Source organism: Erinaceus europaeus, chromosome 11 (assembly GCF_950295315.1).
Source record: "Erinaceus europaeus chromosome 11, mEriEur2.1, whole genome shotgun sequence".
NCBI lineage: Eukaryota > Metazoa > Chordata > Mammalia > Eulipotyphla > Erinaceidae > Erinaceus > Erinaceus europaeus.
Genome location: NC_080172.1, coordinates 54,449,696 through 54,472,067, shown reverse-complemented (window position 1 = coordinate 54,472,067; position 22,372 = coordinate 54,449,696). Strand labels below are relative to the sequence as shown.

At 38.8% G+C, this 22,372-nt stretch overlaps 1 protein-coding gene across 1 annotated transcript in view; it reads right to left on the bottom strand.

Moving 5' to 3' along the window:
• The window catches only part of ARNT (aryl hydrocarbon receptor nuclear translocator), an 85,218-nt gene that overhangs the window by 51,384 nt on the left and 11,462 nt on the right, over nt 1-22,372 (bottom strand). Inside the window, exons 2-6 of the mRNA XM_060201749.1 lie at nt 17,813-17,924; nt 14,486-14,530; nt 10,613-10,657; nt 5,957-6,001; nt 1,239-1,452 (exon numbers count right to left, since the gene is read on the bottom strand). Of these exons, the coding sequence (XP_060057732.1) occupies nt 1,239-1,452; nt 5,957-6,001; nt 10,613-10,657; nt 14,486-14,530; nt 17,813-17,924 (461 nt within the window). The remainder of the gene's footprint in view (nt 1-1,238; nt 1,453-5,956; nt 6,002-10,612; nt 10,658-14,485; nt 14,531-17,812; nt 17,925-22,372) is intronic.

Sequence of the window (22,372 nt, the reverse complement as noted above, 5' to 3'; positions counted from 1 at the left end):
CCAGGTTCTAACCTGCATCCTATTACATATTCGAAGGCATGTTAACCTACTTTATGTTCCCTCAACAATCCAATCAAACTCAACTGGGTTTTAAGCTACTCTCAAAACATGTAACACTATTTCCTGCTCTCCTTATTTTTTATTTTATTTGACTTATTACCGCATCACTTTTATAAAATTTTATTTTATATTTATATTGTGATTTATGTATTTACATGACTATTTTCACCAATGAATATCACTTTTTAAAATTTTTATTGTTTTATTTTTTATTTCTTGTACTGCCTGTATTTCCCAAGTTTTAAGTAATCATGTTCTATTTTTAATAATTATAATTAATAGTAAAAACAAAACAGGATGTCCTTTTTTTTTTTTACCTCCAGGGTTATCGTTATACTACAAATCCACTGCTCCTGGAGGCCATTTCCCCCCATTTTTGTTGCCCTTGTTGTTGTTATTACTGTTGAATAGAACAGAGAGAAATCGAGAGAAGAGAAGACCCCCCCCCTCCCCGAGAAAGATAAATACATGCAGACCTGCTTAACCACTTGTGAGGCGACTCCCCTGCAGGTGTGGAGCTGGGGGCTTGAACCAGGGTCCTTACACCCATCCTTGTGCTTTGTGCCATGTGTGCTTAACCCACTGTGCTACCACCAGGGCCCCCTGGCAGTTTTCTTTATTGCGTTTCCTTGTTATTTTTCACTAAATGTATCCTGCCATTCATATACAGTTTCTGAAAAGGCTGGCAACAGTTTTGCTTTTCTATTTTTCTTATAGTTCATAAAATGTGGTAGCACACATCTCTACAAACAATGCCAGTCAGACTCCTCTTATCACTAAACTGGAAGCTATTTCTAGGATAAGATAGAAATCTTTTCCTTTCACCTTCTATAACCCTAAAGCCATGAAAGAAGATTGGCTCCATGAGTGTATCCATCTCCTCTCCCTATAATTCCACTGTTCTTCTAAGTGAGGTTCTAAAAATGCCTATAAACTTGCTAGACAGTTTCCATGAGTCTTTTATTTCTCACTGCTCTGATAAGTCAGGAGTCAAAACTCGTTTTCTTATGCTTTGAATTTTACATTAAGAGCTAAAATCTTGTCTTTTAAATAATCTACAGACATGGTTATAACCTGTCTCCCAAAATAGTACACTGTTTAGGACTATAGTCAGCAACCCCAAAAGATAAAGATTTTCAAGTTTCTAGATTCTCTTAAGAGTTGTGCATCCCAGAGACCTGATCAGTGAGGAAAGATGGCTTATAGGTGCCATCGGTAGATGTGTTGCCAGTTCCTCGCAAGGACTTCATGTGAGAAACTGCCATGCGTAAGATGGTTAGCTTGTCTGGTTTTCGAGCCAGGGCACTGCAGGTGGGTACCATATCTGACAGTTCTGTGATGTATGCCGTCATCTTGTTCCGTCGCCGCCGTTCAATTTCACTGTGATTTTCTCTACAAGCAAAAGGAAAGGAAAGGTCCCATCCAAGTGGTCACATCTTATCTTTTCAGAGCAGGGGAAATGATATGGGCACAAACTGAGCTCCAAAAGAAATGTAGTACATAAATTTAAGAATATTAAAGTATTATAAGTTACAGTAATTTTTACCAGCATTCTCAAACAGAGCAAGCATAAAATAGAAATTAATGAAACAGAGAAAGTAGATAGCAGCAATTACCTCTAAATCCGGAGAAGTTTATTTTCTATATGAATCACCACTTTCTCAGAACAAAAAATATTTTTACAAAATGACAGAATTTTTAATTAATTTAATGAGAGACCAGAAGATCACTCAGTCATATGTGGTGCAGATAAACGAACATGGGAGCTCAGGCATACAAGTCTAGTGTTCTGCCCATGGAATCAACCTTGCTAACAATATAAAATTTTGGCTTTTAAAAAGACTGATTTTGGGAGTCGGGCTGTAGCGCAGCAGGTTAAGCGCAGGTGGCGCAAAGCACAAGGACCGGCAAAAGGATCCCGGTTCGAACCCTGGCTCCCCACCTGCAGGGGAGTCACTTCACAGGTGGTGAAGCAGGTCTGCAGGTGTCTATCTTTCTCTCCTCCTCTCTGTCTTTCCCTCCCTCTCTCCATTTCTCTCTGTCCTATCCAACAACGATAACAACAATAACTATAACAATGAAACAACAAGAGCAACAAAAGGGAATAAATAAAATTAATTTTTTTAAAAATTAAAAAAAAAAGACTGATTTTAGGAGGCAGGAAGGAGTTCAGCAGGTAGAGCACACTGTCTTACCATGCATGTGGCCCTGGGTTTGATCTTCCAAAACCACATGGGAGCACCACAGATAACACCCGAGGGAAATATCAAGGCCAGTGGAATGGTGTCTAAGGTTTGGTCTTACTCCTTCCTCTCTTTAAACTCTCTTTCCTCTTCCATTTCTAACTATATAAGATTAAAAAAAAAAAATCAGCAAGTTTGCTCAGTAGTATTCCACATACACGAAACTCCAGGTTTATTCCCTGGTGACACTACACTAAAAAATCTGTTTGACAGATGACTGGCCGAGCAAGTTGTGGTATATATACACAATGGAATACTACTCAGCTGTAAAAAATGGTGACTTCACTGTTTTCAGCCGATCTTGGATGGACCTTGAAAAAAATCATGTTGAGTGAAATAAGTCAGAAACAGAAGGATGAAGATGGGATGATCTCACTCTCAGGCAGAAGTTGAAAAACAAGAGCAGAAAAGAAAATACAAGTAGAACCCGAAATGGAATTGGCATATTGCACCAAAGTAGAAGACTCTGGGGTGGGTGGGTGGGGAGAATACAGGTCCATGAAGGATGATAAATGACATAGTGGGGGTTGTATTGTTAAATGGGAAACTGGGGAATGTTATGCTTGTACAGACTATTGTATTTACTGTTGAATGTAAAACATTAATTCCCCAATAAAGAAATAAATTTTTTTTAAAATCTGTTGATAAGATCAAGGAGATAGCTCAGCAACAAAGCATAGGAAATACATGTGTAAGGGACCAAGTTCGATATCCAGCACGGGAGCTGAGAAGTGCCCTGGTGCCTTTATGTTTGTCTGTCTTTCTTTCTCCCACACCATTAAAAATAAATAGTAATTGGTTTCAGGGTTAGAAGAATGGCTCAGTGGTAGAGCAGAGGTCTTACTACACAAAGCCCTGGTTCACATAACAACAACAAAAAAGGGTATTTAAGAAAAGAAAGACAAAGTTCAGCACAGGTGGCGCAAAGCACAAGGACCAGAGTAAGGATCCGGGTTCAAGCCCCTGGCTCCCCACCTGCAGGGGAGTTGCTTCACAAGCAGTGAAGCAGATCTGCAGGTGTCTTTCTCTCCCCCTCTCTGTCTTCCCCATCTCTCTCCATTTTTCTCTGTCCTATCCAACAACGACATCAGTAACAACAATAATAATAACTACAACAACAATGAAAAACAACAAGGGCAGCAAAAGGGAAAATAAATATTAAAAAAAAGAAAGACAAAACAGGGAGTCGGGCAGTAGAGCAGCAGGTTAAGTACAGGTGGTGTAAAGCGCAAGGACCGGCATTAAGGACCCCGGTTCGAGACCCCGGCTCCCCACCTGCAGAGGAGTCACTTCACAAGCAGTGAAGCAGGTCTGCAAGTGTCTTTCTCATCCTCTCTCTGCTTTCCCCTCCTCTCTCGATTTCTCTCTGTCCTATCCAACAATGACAACATCAACAACAACAATAAAAACAACACAGCAACAAAAGGGAATAAATAAATATTTTTTTAAAAGACAAAACAAAAACATCACAAGTGGTGATGAAGTGCTCCCGTCTCCCCCCCCCCATATATGTATATATTCCACTAATATTCTTGATATATAAATAATCTAAGCCTGGGTGATGATACATTTACTAATTCAATTTTTTAAGCATTAGAATATAAAACAAGCATGGTGCTCTTAGCTTTTCTCTTACTTTTAATACTAAAATGCAGATTTTTAAAAGGAAGCTTTAAGAGTTGTATTAGTTCCACAAATGCACAAAGTCCAACATTCTTTCTCTGGGTGTGATACCAATACACTGACCTCAAGAGAATGTACGACATGGTCTATTAAGTATTAAAGGTTCCCAGCTTGGGACAAAATAAACTGGAGAGCACAAGTGGAGTTGGGAAGAAGATGATTAAAGACTTAAAAACAGACAGTTTGATCTCAAAAATCAAGACAGAATTCTAATGCCATTACAAATGGTCAGTAGTTTCCAAACTGGATTTCTGAAAAGCCTATTTCAGTGTCCTCCATGGGAACAGAAAAGGAACCACACATGTTACATTTCTGCTTCTACTTGAGCAGCTGTTTCATCTTTTACTGTCACCATGCAAATATTCTATTTGAACAACAGTTCTCTGTCAAAAGAAAAATAAAACAACTCATCTCACATAAATCTCTTTTCTGTTAGAAAAGCAAACTTAGATCAAATAGTTAATGACTGTTTTAAGGACTGCTCTCACTGGGAAGGAATGCAGTGCTTTTCTCACCATACAAAACTACATCAGTTCTCTGAAGATTGAGTTAAGAGGAGACATCAGTTGAGACAGTAGTCAAATGGCCTGTTTCCATTTAAAAGAGGTAATAACAGAAAGGGGAAGGAGAGGGCCAGGTGGTGGCACACCTGGTTAGGTGCACACATTACAGTGCAAAAGGAGCTGGGTTCAAGCCCTTGGTCCCCACCTACAGGGGGGAAGCTTCACGAGTGGTGAAGTGGGGCTGCAGGTGTCTGTCTCTCTCCCTATCTCCCCCTCCCCTCTCAATCTAACAATAAATAAATAATATTAAAAAAAAAAAGAAAGAGGAAGGAGGTGTTGGTATCAACAGTCTTTTTATCTATTACTAAGTTGTCCCAGAAAAACATAAATACTGGTGCATAACACTTCAGTATTTCTACATCACTGACAACAGCCTCCTTTCCAATTGGCATAAAGATGTCACTATGCAGGTTTTTAATTTAATTTAATTAATTTATTTATTTACTTATTTTCTTGAGGAACATAAAATTCTACTCTAATTTTAAAGCATCCAACTTCCCACTATCTGTAAGATTAAACAAAAAATTTTATTATCTTTATTTATTTATTGGGTAGAGACAGCCAGAAATCGAGAAGAAGGGCGAGATAGAGAAATAGATAGACAGACAGACAGACACCGACCGACCTGCAGCACTGCTTTACCACTCAAAAAGCTTTCACCCTGTAGATGGGAATTGGAGGCTTAAACTCAGTTCCTTGTGCATTGTAACTTGTGCTCTCAACCAGATGTGCCACCACCAGGCCCTCTATCTGTAAGAATTTGATACTAAATCCAGAAGGCCCATCTTTTATAATCCCCACACTAAGGTTATGGAAGCATTTCTGTGAAACTACATAAAACTTAATCACCACAGCAGCAGCAGTATTGCTAGGATACAGCAATCTAGGCTATGAGTCTACATAGGAGAACAAGTGTGCACTAGCTGTGCCTAGAGAAGGGCAGAGAAATGCTCAGGCAAAACACAGCAGCCAACTGCAAGTAGGTAACATTTATTACAGTATTCTGATAAGAAGAGCACTGACTTATCTACTAAAAAACTAACTGGCACTGCTCGTTGTTCTTTCTTTTCTTTCTTTTACCCATTCTGGTTTATCTTGGTGGTAGGGGTTGAACCTGGGGCCTCATAGCTCCAGACGTTTAGCCATTATGCTATCTCCCCACTCTTCACTCATGGCTTCTAAAAGTTGTTAGTCTACAATACTTATTGGTGAGATGAGAGAGAGAGAGAAAGTAAAAAATATGGAATTTGTCAAATTCTTAAACAAAGTTCCCTCATCTCACCCACTCTATGATAGGAAACCAAAATGTGCAGTAAGGAAAAAGGGGAAGAAGAGGGTAAATTAAATAAAAGGGTAGGAAAAGCAGCAGCATCTGCCTCATCATGCTAAAAGATACTGTTCTCTTACCTGGCGAGCCGTTCTTTATCTGCAGAACTCTGCTCATCATCCGACCTAAAAACAGAATTAATGAACTAAGCTAAAATTAAAATAAAAAGACAAGAGGAAAGGAAGAAAGCAAAGTAGGAATGAGGGGAGGAGGGAGATAAGAAATAGAAAAAGGAAAAAAAAAGTAAAACAAAATAGATGCAGAGAAGAAAAGAAAAAATGAACATATGGACAGGTACCTTGCCGGTAATTCTACAAAAACATTTGTTAGAACAAAGAAAAAAAAAATTACAAAGTAACATAAAAGACCAATATCTTTAATAAATTAATGATTTGATTAAAGCATTTTTCCAATCAATCTCTATGGAGACTAAGATAAAAAACTTAAACAAGGATTAAATAAAAAGGTACCATCCTCATATACTGTACCCAATCTGGAAAGAAAATGATACCCTATGTATTATTCTATATTGGAAAAAAAAATCGGAGTAAGTTACTTTAAGAATATCACAAAGTGATCATAATTATAGTCTCTAACAAAGGCAATCACACACTCAGATAAAATAATGAACTAGGTTTCACTGGGAAAATTACATGATATAAATACATAGTAAAAATTATATAAAGAAAACTAACAGCTAGTTTCTGATATATCTTTTATCACTGATTTGATCCCAAAGCAGCTAATATCTATTCAATAGTCACTTTCTCTGCAAAAAAGTCACAGTACTGTTGGTACCAACTCCCACTCCCGTAGTGGAGGCTACAATGGATTATTATTAGGATGCTTTTGAAAACTGAAGGTGGTAGCACACAGGGTTAAGAGTACTTAAAAAGAAAACTGAACAACATCAAGGTATTTGTAGACTAGTAGATTAGTAATCACTTAAAAATGAGGTAGGTAACTTTGCCATATGTAAATACATGTATGTTTATTGTTCGTGTGTTACATATGTAGCCTGTAACATGTAACTATGTAGTTAAATGTTACTAAGTAGATGAAAAAATCAACATACACACCAATAGTAATAACAGAACCATATACACTACAGAACTGGGCAATAGTAAGCAAACTATAATATTTTCAAAGATTTATTTATTATGCAACAAAAAGATGAAAGAGGAGGGGAGAGAGGATCAGAGCACTGCTCAGTTTTGGCATAAAATTCTGGGGACTAAAACTGGCCTCTGGGGTGTCTCAGGCTGTTGTTTTAACTGGCTGAGCTAGCTCCCTGCCCAATATTATGCAGACTGAAGGTTCATGGTTGTTTTGTTTGTCTATTTGTTTGTTTCAGTAAGTTAGAAAATCCATACATTCCCAGCTCTGGAAGATAGTCTACTGAATTCCCAAGGAGAAAATGTAAGGTGAACCCACTTAAATTGTAGCTTAAAGGAATTATTCTGTCATTAGAAATAATTCAAATATTAAAAACTCCTATTACAACTATAGATCCACAAGCCCTTATCTATTCTAATACCTCTGAATGAAATATATTAATACATAAATATTCACACTGTGTACCACCAAGATAGTCCAGGTGCTATTTCTATAGCATTATGGATTCTCAGTCAAGAGACTGTAAATTTGTCGCTACTACTATTTGATGGCTGTTGTTTTCGCTGGGTTATGTTGTTTTCACTGGGCTGGCTTCATAGGCGGGTAACAGACGACCAGGGACTCATGGTTGAGCTGTAGGCAGTATCTCTTTATTCATGCAGGACGCAGCCCAATCTAAGCCGAGCTAAGCTAAACTCAAGGTACAGTACAGTACAACTCACAATGCTGTCTTTATATATACTTGCCAAGTAGGGTGGAAATAGGATGTGACATAGAGAGGGTGGAGAGAAAAGTGACTGGTGAAAATCAGAGTGTGACAAGGAGGGGGTGGAGCAGGCGAGAATCCTATCACTGAACCACAAATGCCCTGGAGGGAGGGTGGAACTTGTTAATAGTGGTTATGTAAATAGAATAGTGTTAAGCAGGGGGGATTTAAACCAAATGAAACAGAAGGGGTCTCATGCATACCAACAGATGGCTTGGCTTTTAATGCAGTTTAACAACAGAAAAGCCATTTGTCTGTGACTAATGTCTCACTTCAGAGATGGTTCACATCAAAAGCATTTACAAATGACAACATTAAAAAATAAATTCTGGGAGTCGGGTGGTAGCGTAGCGGATTAAGCACGTGTGGTGCAAAGCACAAGGACCGGTGTGAGGATCCCGGTTCCAGCCCCCTGGCTCCCCACCTGCAGAGGAGTTGCTTCACACTGGTGAAGCAGGTCTGCAGGTGTCTTTCTTTCCCCCTGTCTCCCCTCCTCTCTCCATTTCTCTCTGTCCTATCCAACAACAATGACATTAACAGCAATAATAACTACAACAACAATAAAAACCAGGGCAACAAAAAGGAAATAAATATTTTAAAAATCTTTATAAATAAATAAATTCTGGGGCCAGGTGGTGTCGCACTTGGTTACAAAGCACAAGGACCAGGGTTCAAGCCCCCAGTCCCCCCCTGCAGGGGGAAAGCTTTGCATGTGGTGAAGCAGACTGCAGGGATCTCTCTGTCTCTCTCCCTGTCTTATCTCCCCCTTACCTCTTGATTTCTGTCTTTATCCAATAAATAAAGATAATAAAAAAATTAAAAAATAAATTCTTTAAGAACTTCTAAAGGACCAGGACATAGCTCCCCCAGTAGAGCATGTGAGTTACCATAGAAGGTCCTTGTTAGAGTCCTGACACCACATGGAGCACCACAGACAGCACCAAGGGGTGCTCCATGGAATGGTGAAACAGTGCTGAGGTGTTACATATCCCTCCCTCTCCCTCTCTTCCTCTATCCATTGTCCCTCTTTCTCTAAAATAAAAATAAAAAGGGCCAGAAGGCAGCTCAGTGACATCATGTGAGCATGAAGCTCTGAGTTCATTCCCTGGTGCTGAGTTAAAAAAATTTTTTTCTGAAATTCATTCTTTTTTTATTATTTCTTTAAAGATTTTGTTTATTAGAAAGATAGAAGAAGGGAGTTGGGCGGTAGCGCAGAAGGTTAAGCACAGGTGGCGCAAAGCGCAAGGATCCTGGTTTGAACCCCCGGCTCCCCATCTGCAGGAGGAGTCGCTTCATAAGCGGTGAAGCAGGTCTGCAGGTGTCTATCTTTCTCTCCCCGTCTTCCCCTCCTCTCTCCATTTCTCTCTGTCCATCCAACAACAACAACATCAACAACAACAACAATAACTACAACAACAAGGGCAACAAAAGGGAATAAATAAATAAATAAATTAATATTTTTTAAAAATAAAGAAAGATAGAAGGAGAAACAGAGAAAGAACCAGACATTGCTCTGGTACGTGTGCTGCCGGGGATTGAACTCAGGACCTCATGCTCAAGAGTCCAATGCTATCCACTGCATGGCCTCCCAGACCAAGAAATGCATCCTTTTTTATTGTCATTGACACCATTCTCGCCCCAGGTCCTCACAATTTTATAACTGTATTATTATTCTAATAATCTCCAATCTATCTCCCTGACCACATTGCTTCTCTTCAATCAGTTCTATGTATCATTAATAGGGGGAAAAAAATCCATTTATATTTATAAAGTATCCTTCTACACAAAGCCCATGATAGAATCTTATTGCAACGCAGTAGTTATGTATTATTCTGATTAGTATTTCTCAGTCCTTTGAGATCTCGGTGGTTCTCAAAGTACGATCCCCAGACCAGAAGCATTAGCAATGAATAAGTATAAGTACTCTGGTAAGAAAAACAATAAATTAAATAAATAAATAAATAAATAAATAAATACAGACACTGTGTTGGGGGCAAGTGAAGAGTTCTACTTTACAGAGAAGGATCTGTACACCTGAAGCCCCAGAGGCCTCAGGTTCAATCCCCAGAACCATCCTAGCTAGAACTGAACAGAGTTCTAGTCTCTCTAATTCTTCAAAATAAATAAGAGGGCAGAGAGATATCTCATCAGGTAGAATACTGCCTTGACACGCATGTAATCCAGGTTCAAACTCCAACACCAGAGGGATGGTACTACGGCACTGGAGGAAGCTCTGGTGCTATTGTGGTATTGCCTCTCTCACTCAGATGCCCACTCATTTACATGCTTGCATGTGCACATACACACACACACAAGTATAAATGAACAGGAAGCCCAGAGCAGTGAAATCATGTATGCACAAGGCCCTGGCTATGCAATTGTTTTTCTTTAAAAAAAAACCACCGTATTTTTAGTCTCAAGTCATGGTATCTATAACAACAATTGATGTTTGCTTACCAATAAAGAATAATTACAGTAACAAATTTCAAATGTTGGGGTCAGGCGGTGGTGCAACTGGTTAAGTAAGCGCTCACACTATAGTGCACAAGGACCAGGGTTCAAGTCCCTGGTCCCCACCTACAGGGGGAAAGCTTCATGAGAGGTGAAGCAGGGCTGCAGATGTCTCGCTGTCTCTCTCTCTCTCTCTTTCCCCCATCCCTATCAATTTCTCTCTGTTTCTAGCTAATAATAAAATTTTTTTAATTTCAAAAAATTATTTTTAAAAAACTTCACAAGTTTTCAGAAGTTGTAAAGAAACTGAGGACAGAAAATAACTCTCTGACATAAAACTGAAATTCAGTGTGCCTGAATTGCCTGGTCCCACAACACCAACCAAGATGCTCTATTACATTACCTGGCAAAACGCTCCTTATCGTTAGACATCTGGTCATCATCACACCTGAAGGAGGAGAAAAATAATTAGCCAAAAACTGATATTCATTATAGCTATTTCACCTTGAAAACTATAAAAAGGCAAAAATATTAAACAGGTGAAAAGTCAATGGAAAAGCATCACAAAGTAATAATGATAGTAATATTATACCCCAGAACTTTAAAAACCCATGATTATTATTTATTGGGTTTTTAGTGTCCCCTGTATAATTACTCATCAAACATGCCAAAAAAGGTGACCTAATAACAGTACAAATGTTCCGGTAGCACCACTTGGAGATTAGGAATTGTTTTCATTTTGTTTCTTACAATTATGACTTAAAGAATCAAACACATAACAGAATTTATCATCTTAACTGTTTTGAAGTTCAAAGGTGCTATTATATTCATTCTTTTATTTTATATATTCACATTCTTTTTTTAAATATATATTTATTACCTTTTGTTGCCCTTGTTGTTTATTGTTGTAGTTATTGTTGTTGTTATTGATGTCATTGTTGTTCAATAAGACAGAGAGAAATGGAGAGAGGAGAGGAAGACAGAGATGGGGAGAGAAAGATAGACACCTGCAGACCTGCTTCACCACCTGTGAAGCAACTCCCCTGCAGGTGGAGAGCCGGGGGCTCGAACCGGGATCCTTAAGCTGGTCCTTGCACTTTGCACCACCTGCACTTAACCTGCTGCGCTACCGCCCGAATCCCTTATATTCACATTCTTATGCAACAAAACTCCAGAACATTTTTATTTTACAAAACTATTTTCTTTTTTTTTTTTTAAATCTTTTTTTCTCTTAGTCTTTATTTATTTATTGGATAGAGACAGCCAGAAATAAAGAGGGAAGGGGGCAATAGAGAAGGCGAGAGACAAAGAGACACCTGCAGCCCTGTTTCACCACTCACAAAGCTTTCCCCATGCACGTGGGGACCAGGGGATCAAACCCAGGTCCTAGAGCATTGCAACTTGTGCCCTCAACCAGGTGTGCCACCACCTGGCCCCCAAAACTATTTTCTGTATTCAATGGCCACTATCTCACTCTCTGCCCCGACCTCAGATCTAGGTAACCATCGTTCTACTTTTTATCTCTCTGACTTTGGCTCAAAGATTTCAGCTAAGTGGAATCACATAGTACTTTGCTTTTTCATGAGTGGCATACTGCCCTTAGTGTAGTGTCCAAATTTTCAACAGCGCTGTTACATATGACAGGATTTTTTTCTCTTTTAAAGTTGAGAAATTTTATCGGATGTGTATAACACTTATTTTTTAAATCAGTTCATCAGTCAATGGCATCTTGGTTCTTTCTATGTCTTAGCTATGGTGGAAAATGGGGCAATGAATCTGAGTGTCAAGCACAAGATTCAGGTTTGAGCCCAGTCTACACTGACAGGGGAAGTTTTGGTGCTATGGTATCTTTCCATGTCTTTCTGTTTCTATCTGGGGAAAAACAAACAAAGAAGCAGAGATGGCTTATGTAGTAAAGTCCCAGTGACAAAAAAATTTAAAACACAAGCAGCTTCTGTGTAAAAGCAAAACTTGAGATAATAAGTGTGTATGTGCACGCACATGTGTATTTAATTTTTTAATGTATTTTGGATAGAGATAGAGAGAAATTGAGAGGACATCTGCAGTACTACTTCATTGTTCATAAAGCTTCCCCTTTACAAGTGGGAACTGGAGGCTTGAACCTTGGTCCTTGTACATTGTAATGTGTGCACTCAACCAGGTATGCCACACATAACCCCACACATAATGCATTTATTTATTTATTTTACATGTGCATTTAAATACACTTACATGTGCACTGAATATTTCTGTACGGTTACTAAATAAGGTGAAAGCTGGTATTGTCTAGCAGGAAAGGTTCTGGAAGTCTGAGGTGAAAGAAAGAAATGTATATATTCACTGTTTATAACTTTGTACTGTTTAAAGATCTTGATAGTTTAAAAAAACATAGGGTGGTCCAGGAGGTATCACAGTAAATAAAGTACTGGACTCAAGCGTGAGGTCCCAAGTTCAATCCCTGGCAGCACATGTACCAGAGTGATGTCTGGTTCCTTCTCTCTCCTCCTATCTTTCTCATTAATAGATAAATCTTAAATAAATATGTATGAAAAACCATAGTCAGGTAAACTAATAAATAAAATTAAATGAGGCTGGGGAGATAGCGTGGTGATTATGCAAAAGACTTTCATGCTCTAAGGTCCCAAGTTCAATCCTCAATAGAACCATATGTCTGAGTTGAGCAGTGTTCTGATCTTTCTGTGTGTATATCTTTCTTTCTGTATCTCTCTCTGACCAAAATAAATAAAATATTTAAAATTAAATATGGGTACTCATGATAAAAATTTTTAAATAGGCTCCTTTGTTGATTTCTCAAGTATTTATTAATCTGTAATGTAGACAATATCTAGATTTTTAATTTTAATTTCAGAAAGGAAAAAAAGGCAAGTTACAGCCAAGGTTATTTTCCTTTCTTTGACTCTTACTGCTTTTCTTAAAAGCAAACCCAAATAATAAGCCTTCATATTTCCTTTCTCTAAAAGAATATTACAAAATGTTGAAATTCATTTTTAGTAACCTAGAAGATTCACTACTCAAAGATACAAATTCCAATTCCACCTATGTAGAAGTCAGTGCATATCTGAGGATATCAAAGTAGTGCATTAATGACCCTACCACCAACAACAAATCACAACTCCTAGCAGCTACTCCCCTATGTAGTCCTCTCCCACATTGACTCAGGATTTCTTTTGGCCAATGGGTCACCAGCAAATGTCTACACAAGCAGAGGCTGAATAAATGCTTGCAGAATGGAACTTGCCCTTTGGACTATAGTCATTACCATGTAAAGTAACTTCACTCAGTCTGCCCTGCTTAAGGATGAAAGGCCACAGAGAATACACAGCCTAATAGCTAGATCCAGCTCTTGTTTAATCAGCCAGCTAAATATAATAATACAAGTCTAGGTCAGATAAAAGAAAAAGCTTCTCAGTCAATTCAATTATGAGAAATAATAAATCATAGATTTTAAATTTTTATTTATTTGTTTCTTTGCTTTTAAGATTTTATTTATTAGGAAGATAGGAGGAGAGAGAGAAAGAAACAGACATCACTCTAGTACATGTGCTACCAGGGATTGAACTCAGGACCTCATGCTTGAGAGTCTAATGCTTTATCCACTTCGCCATGTCTCGGACCACTATTTATTTATTTATTTATTTATTTATTTATTTTTGCCTTCAGGGTTATCATTGGGGCTTAGTGCCTGCCCTACAAATCCACTGCTCCTGGAGGCCATTTTTCCCTTTTTTTTTTTTTTTTTAGTTGTTGTTGCTCTTATTGTTGGGCTTGTCGTAGTTGTTATTGTTGTCATAGCTGTTGTTGTTGGATAGGGCACGGAGAAATGGAGAGAGGAGGGGAAGACAAAGAGGGGGAGAGAAAGATAGACACCTGCAGACCTGCTTCATCATTTGTGAAGCGACCCCCTGCAGGTGGGGAGTTGGGGGCTCGAACCGGGATCCTTATGCCCGCTCTTGCGCTTTGCGCCATGTGCACTTAATCCACTGCGCTACTGCCTAGCCCCCATCACAGATGTTTCTAAGTCTCATAGAAATAGGTAAGTGATACATAGGATCTTATAAATTTTCTGCCATCTTCTCACCTGAACTCCTCCCACTGAAATTATTAATGGAATGATTGAAATTTCTATGACACATAACATGAAATTTTAGGATGAAGTATTCTTTGATGAAGTCAAAAGGACTATAAGCCAGAAATACAAAGATCATAAACTACTTTGTAATAGCAGAAATCTAGCAAGTATTTTTCTAAATCTTACCTCAAAAATTTACTGTTCCCTTCTCCATCATCATCAAAATCCAACCTGGGGAAAGTTAACAACAAACATCATAAGCCTACTGAAAACTAAGTGCACTAAGAAATTTTAAATTCCCAACTTAAGTTGCCGGAACACCACCCAAAAGGAAGAAGAAAAAAAGAAGTAGGCAGAAACCAAAGAAAGCTGTGATAGCTCTGTCTCAGCGTGTTCAGGCGAAGAAATTAGGCAGCCTTCAAAGTGCACTACAGCTACCTCAGCATTTTCCTCGGACAGCAGTAATATATCCTCTACACAAGGAACAGATACCCACTCAAAACATGACTAGGAGAAAGTAATATGACTAATTCAGATTAATTTTTCATTAATCTACTCTAAATTATATTACTACCTTCTGAAACATCTTTCAAATGATGATGTGATTCAAAGAGTAATTTAAAACCTCAGGTGGGGACAGGTTAGATAGCACAATGGTTATGCAGAGACTCTCATGCCTGAGCAGAGCTTAGAAGAGCTTTGGTTTAAAACAAACAAAAAAAAAACCTCTTGGCAGTCGGGCGGTAGTGAAGCGGGTTAAGCACAGGTGGCACAAAGTGCATGGACCGGTGTAAGGATCCCAGTTCGAGCCCCTGGCTCCCCACCAGCAGGGGGGTCGCTTCACACGCGGTGAAGCAGGTCTGCAGTGTCTGTCTCTCCCCCTCTCTGTCTTCCCCTCCTGTCTCCATTTCTCTCTGTCCTATGCAACAATAACGACATCAATAATAACTACAACAATAAAACAACAAGGACAACAAAAGGGAAAAAAATAAATATATATAAAAAAACCTTCTCAGGTGGTTAGTAAATAAAGCTTCTTTCCTTAATTCATTTAATAAGCACTCTACTCTCTAGTAGGAGCCAGGAAGATGGCTTGTGGTACAGCACATGTCTTGCATGGATAAGGCCCTGGATTTAGTGACGTGGCACTGCATAGAATGATGAGTAATGATTGATCAGTTGATCTGTCTGTCCATCTGTTTTCAATAAAAAATAAAATTAGGGTGGAGAGGTAGATAGCATAATCGTTATGCCAAGAGAATCTCATGCCTGAGGCTCCAAAGTCCCAGGTTCCATAAGCCAGAGCTAAGTAGTGCTCTGGTAAAAAAAACTTTTTTTTTTTTAATTAAGACATTGTGCTAGGTAAGTTGTAAAGAAGAACTTTGTCTTAAAAAATCTCTATCTAAACAAAAACAAATTAAGTAAGAATGTGAAAGTGTATTGAAGAGTACAATCAATGTGCTACTGACACTTGGTGAAAGGAGAGAGAACTTTTCATTTCATGGGTCATGTAGATTATGGTTATACAAGGTCACTGAATCTCTTAACTCCTGTATTCTACTAAACTAAAGCATTACTCATGCTACCTCCTTGGTTCAGTGATAATCCTTGACATCTCTATTAGTGTAGTAAATTGACACTACAGGTCTCTGGGTGGGTTATGTATGAAGTGTGTTGCATCAATTTGTAAATTCTTATTACTCTTTCTCCCTTTCATCTCTTATCACCTGTCACAACGCTGCCCATCTATCCAATAGCTCTGTTTTTATAACTCTAGTTTACAGCAAGAACTTAAAAAACTTACTTACAAAGGTGTTCACTGCAGATACATTAGTAGAATTTCTAAAACAAGTTAAATGTCCCAAAATGAGTAAATGTACTATTTTATATAAATATTGCAAATTATGTCTATACAGAAAATTTTTAAATGGCTTTATATGTGATTAGGTGAAGAAAACCAAGCTATATAAAAATAACTACTGAAATTCAGGACCTGGGAGGTGGCAGAGTAGATGAAGTGTTGGACTTACAGGTATGAGGTCCTGAGTTTGATTTCTGGGACCCCATATCCTAGAATGATGCTCTGGTTTTCTCTCTCAGTCTCTCATAAATAAGTGAGTGAATCTTAAAAAGAGTAACAACGGGAGTCAGGCAGTAGCGCAGCAGGTTAAGCGTATGTGGCGCAAAGCACAAGGACTGGTCTAAGGATCCCAGTTCGAGCCCCCGGCTCCCCACCTGCAGAGGAGTCGCTTCACAGGCGGTGAAGCAGGTCTGCAGGTGTCTGTCTTCCTCTCCCCCTCTCTGTCTTCCCCCTCCTCTCTCCATTTCTCTCTGTCCTGTCCAACAATGACGACATTAATAACTACAACAATAAAAACAACAAGGGCAACAAAAGGGAATACATAAATTAAAAAATCAAATATTTAAAAAAAAAAAGAGTAACTACTAGGGGCTGGGTGGTGGTGCACCTGGTTGAGCACACGTGCTACAATGCTCAAGGACCCAGGTTCAAACCCCCCAGTCCCCACCTGCAAGGGGAAAGCTTCACATGGCGTGAAGCTCAAGGACCGGCATAAGAATCCCAGTTAGAGCCCCTGCCTCCCTATCTGCAGGGGAGTCGCTTCACAAGCGGTGAAGCAGGTCTGCAGGTGTCTTATCTTTCTCTCACCCTCTGTCTTCCCCTCCTCTCTCCATTTCTCTGTCCTATGTAACAATGACGACATCAATAACTACAGTAACAATAAAAAACAAGGACAACAAAAGGGAAAATAAATAAATTTTTTAAAAAACATGACAACAGGGCAACAAAATGGGGGAAATGGACTTCAGGACACCAATTGGGCTTTTTAAAAAAAAAAAAAAAAAAGAAGAAGAAGAAGACACTGACTTAGTAATATCGTGAGACAGACAGACCAGAACATTGTCCCATTCTATCATATGAAAGTTCTGTGCCCGACCCATAAGTACTACACCAACTACTTAAAGGAGAAAAACTCTACAGTTCAGTAGTCTCTAAGGTCAGGAAAGTAAGAAGCCTATCAAGACGGGTTTAATGAGAGCACCAAACATTTCTTTCAGGAACAATGATATCTTTGTGTCTAGTATACTCTTTTGCCTTCCACAGATTTTTGTTTTAAATCACTAATAAAATTAAATTTTAAAAATGTTTATAATGGTCCAGGAGGTGGCGCAGTGGGTAGAGCTCTGAACTTACATGTATGAGGTCCCAAGTGTATGCCAGAGTGACACTCTGGTTCTTTCTCTCACTCACTAGTAAATATTTTTAAATAAAATAAAATTTTATTATACTTATATTATGCTTATGCTTATACTTAATTAAAGAGGCTGGAGAGACTTGCAAGCCTGAGGCCCCAGAGGCTCCAGATTTAATCTCCAGCACCACTATATGCCAGAGCTGAGTAGTACTCTGGAGTGAGTGAGTGATATGATGATGGTGATGATGATGATGTTGATGATGCTAAAACATTCATGACACACTAGACCCAAACTCACCCTGGTCGACGTTTGATAGCTCTCTGGACAACTGCTCCTCCACCCTGAATCCCAGACCCATGGTTCCCGGAGGCAATGGCTGGACCCAGTGATGGAACATCTGATGTCATTTCTGTCAGGGAAAAAAATGAAATACACATTTTAAAAATATGGTCTCTGCTTATCATCATTATCAAGATGGCTAGAAAAAAATTTATGCTATGGATGAAATCATAAACAGTCATTTGCTAGACAACTGAAATGTTAAAATTTTGAGCTTGGTCTTCTTAAACTGGTTTAAAAAAAAAAAAAAGATTGCCTTTGTCAGTTCCTGTCACCTCATAGAATTTGGAAGAGAAAATACTATACTTACAGTAATGTATTTGGTTGTCAGAAAAGTTATCCTGTTTTTCTATGCAAAAATTTATCATGATTTTTCCAACAACTCAACAGTATTAATTAAACTAAAATACCAACTGGTTTATATATTTCATTGATAAAAAAAATTTAACTTAAGTGCATTTATTAATTTTGTTTGGAAAACAGAGAGGGAAGTAACCATTATTAACAGGTGAGCTCAAATTATGTGACACTACATTATACCTATCACATCTCTCTAATAAAAATGAGTACTTTTTTCTTAATATGAATGGAATCCTGGTGTACATTTTACTTTTCTCATTTAAATATAAATCATAACAGGCCTAGGAAGTGACTCAGAGCTTAAAGAGCAGTCCTTGCATGTGTAGGCCCCTAAGTTTCATTCCTACACCACATATAACAGAGCAGTATTCTGGTTTCTTTCTCTTGTCTCATAATGTCTTAAAAATAAATAAGGGGCCAGGTGGTTGATTCCACACACATCAGTGTACATAAGGACCCAGGTTCAACTCTCTAGCCCCCACCTGCAAGGAGGAAGCTTTATGAGTAGTGGAGCAGAGCTGCAAGTGTCTCTCCCTTTACCTCCCCACCTCCCCCTTCCCCCTTGATTTTTGTCTCTATTGAAAATAAATCAAACAAATCAACTAACTTCATGTATATCTATACAAAATTACAAACAAGTGAGTTCATTCTTCTTTATGGCTTCAAAATGTCTGTGGAGATATATATATATATATATTATATTTATATATATTATATATATATATATATATAGTCTTTTATTCAACTATCCTCCAACTAACATTTAAATTGCTTCTATTTGTTATTTTACTATTAGAAATATTTAGCGCTTTTTTTTTTTTTGCCTCCAGGGTTATTGCTGGGGCTAGGTGCCTGCACTACGAAGCCACAGCTCCTGGAGACCATTTTTCCAATTCTATTGCCTTTGTTGTTGTTGTTGTTGTTGGATAGGGCAGAGAGAAATCCAGAGAAGAGGAGAAGACAGAGAGGGGGAGAGAAAGGCAGACACCTGCAGACCTGCTTCACCGCCTGTGAAGCGACTCCGCTGCAGGTGGGGAGCTGGGGGCTCGAACCAGGATCCTTATGCTGGTCCTTGCATTTTTGTGCCACGGCTGCACTTACCACCTAGGCCCTTGTTTAACTATTTTTAAGGGTATAAATAATGCCCTAAGTACATTTATGTTTACAACTTAAAACACTCTCTTACTCTCTAGGAATAGAATAACTGCTAAACTAAGTTCCAAAAAGACTATTAGAATTTACACTCCCACTAACAGAGTACACGAGTAGTGATTTCCATCACAAGCACTGGGATTGAAAAGCTTGGACTTCGGAAGGCGTGGCTATGGAGTAACAGAAGGCACACACAGCTCTCCCACAAGAAAAGAAACAAAGGAATTCCGACTTTTAATAATATGATCCATATTGGACTAGAACCAGGAATACAGCAACAATAAGTAAAAACTAACATAGGAAAGGGGAGAGCAAAATAGACAGAGTAACATAGTTCAATGTTGGTGAACCAAAGCCAACTTAAAAAAAAGAGTCTTGTGGATTCTGTAAATTAGATACATATTCATGATAACCACAAAAAAAAAAAAGCATAGCACAAAAACAAATAGGAAACATATATACAGTAGACAAGACCATTATGGGAAACCATCCACATAAAATAACAAACAGGAAAAGAATTAACAAGAACATAAAAACAACCTTGGGACAAAAGCCAAAATAGCTATAAGCAAACCACATTTATCATTATCACCCTAAATGTGAATGGCTTAAATTCACCAGTCAAAAGATTCACAGTGACTGGATGCATTGGCGCAAAGTGCAAGGACGAGCGTAAGGATCCCAGTTCGAGCCCCCAGCTCCCCACTTGCAGGGGGTCACTGCGGTGAAGCAGGTCTGCAGGTGTCTATCTTTCTCTCCCCCCCTTCACCCCCATCTTCCCCTCTTCTCTCAATTCCTCTCTGTCCTATCCAACAATGACAATAACAAGGGCAACAAAATGGGGAAAAATGGCCTCCAGGAGCAGTGGATTCGTAGTGCAGGCACCAAGACCCAGTGATAACCCTGGAGGCAAAAACAAGCAAGATCCATCTATTCTGTGTCTCCAGGAAACACACATCCAAAAGAAAGACAAACAGAAGCTCCAGGTAACAGGTTGGAACAAGGAATTCCAAACCAATAATGCAAACAAAAGGTCAGGAATAGCTACTCTAATCTCAGATAAATTAGACTTCCAGGCAAAGATGAAAAGCAACAGACATGGGCACTACATATTGATCAGAGGATCAATCCAACAGGAAGACATAACTGTCATCAATATATAACTGCATCAATATATATGTTCCTAGTATGTGAGCACCCAAATATATAAAAAAAATTATTTGCTTACCTTAAGTGAGACATCAACAGCAGCACAGTACTCAACCTCAACACACACACAGCAAGAGACAGATCATCAGGACACACACACAAAAAAACAAGGAAATATTATCTGTGAGGTTCATCTCATCTATGACCTGAAGTCATTTCATCTATCACGTGGCACAAAGCACAAGTACTAGCGAAAGGATCCCAGTTCGAGCCCCCACTCCCCACCTGCAGGGGAGTCGCTTCACAGGCGGTGAAGCAGGTCTGCAGCTATCTTTCTCTCACCCTCTCTGTCTTCCCCTCCTCCACTCTGTTTCTCTCTGTCCTATCCAACAACGACGACATCAATAACAATAACTACAACAATAAAACAAGAGCAACAAAAGGGAAAATAAATATTTTAAAAATAAAATAAGTAAATAAATAAATAAATAAATATTGTAATCTTAAAATGTGTCTTCTGACCATGAGGCGGTAAAGTTAGAAATCAACCACAAGGGGCCAGGAGGTGGCACACCTGGTTAGGCGCACACATTACAGTGTACAAGGACCCAAGTTCAAGCCCCTGGTCCCCACCTTCAGGGGGAAAGCTTCATGAGTGGTGAAGCAGGGCTACAGGGATCTCTCTCTCTCTCTATCACCTCCTCTTCTCTCAATTTCTCTCTATCTTTTTCCAATAATAAATAAAAACATTTTAAAAAATTAACCACAAAAAGAAACAAAGAAATACAACTAAACTATGGAAACTGAATACACCACTGAATAACACTGAAGAAATCAAAAGAAAACTTAAAAAGTACCTAGAGAACAATTAAAATGAAGAAACCAACTATAGACCAACATCAAGACCTTGTGTGATGCAGCAAAAGGTGTCCTAAGAAGGAAGTTTATAGCAATTCAGGCCCATATTAACAAATAGCAAAGATCTCAAGTAAGCTACCTAACATTACAACTAAGACAACTAGAAAAAGAACCAAATACATCCATGCAAAAAGATGTGTTTAAGGGAGTCGGGCAGTAGCGCAGCGGGTTAAGCACACGTGGCACAAAGCGCAAGGACCAGTGTAAGGATCCCAGTTCAAGCCCCCGGCTCCCCACCTGCAGGGGAGTTGCTTCACAGGCGGTGAAGCAGGTCTGCAGGTGTCTGTCTTTCTCTCCCCCTCTGTCTTCCCCTCCTCTCTCCATTTCTCTCTGTCCTATCCAACAACGACTACAACAATAAAACAACAAGGGCAACAAAAGGGAATAAATAAATAAAATAAATAAAAATATTTTAAAAAAGAAATTAAAAAAAAAGATGTGTTTACACCTATGTTCATAACAGCACAATTTGTAATAGCTAAAACCTGGGAGCAATGTTGGTGTCCAACAACAGATATGGGGCTAAGAAAGTTGTGATATATATACACAATGGAATACTACTCAGCTATTAAGAATGATGAATTCACCTTCTTCACCTCATCTTGGTTGGAGCTTGAAAGATTCATGTTAGTGAGATAAGCCAGGAAAAAAAAAAAGGATGCATATGGGATGATCTCACTCACGGACAGAAGTTGAGAAATAAGAGCAAAAACCACAACTTGGACTGGGTTTGGGATACTGCACCAAAGTAAAGGACTCTGGGGTAGAGGGCAAGGGGAACTTTTAGGTCTGGGATGATAGATCTAGGCTGGGAGTGAGCGTGTTCTGCAGAAAACTGGGAAATTTTACTCATGTACTAACAACTGTATTTACTGTAAACCACCAATCCCCCCAATATAAAAAAAATTATGGTGGTCCAGGAGGTGATGCAGTGGATAA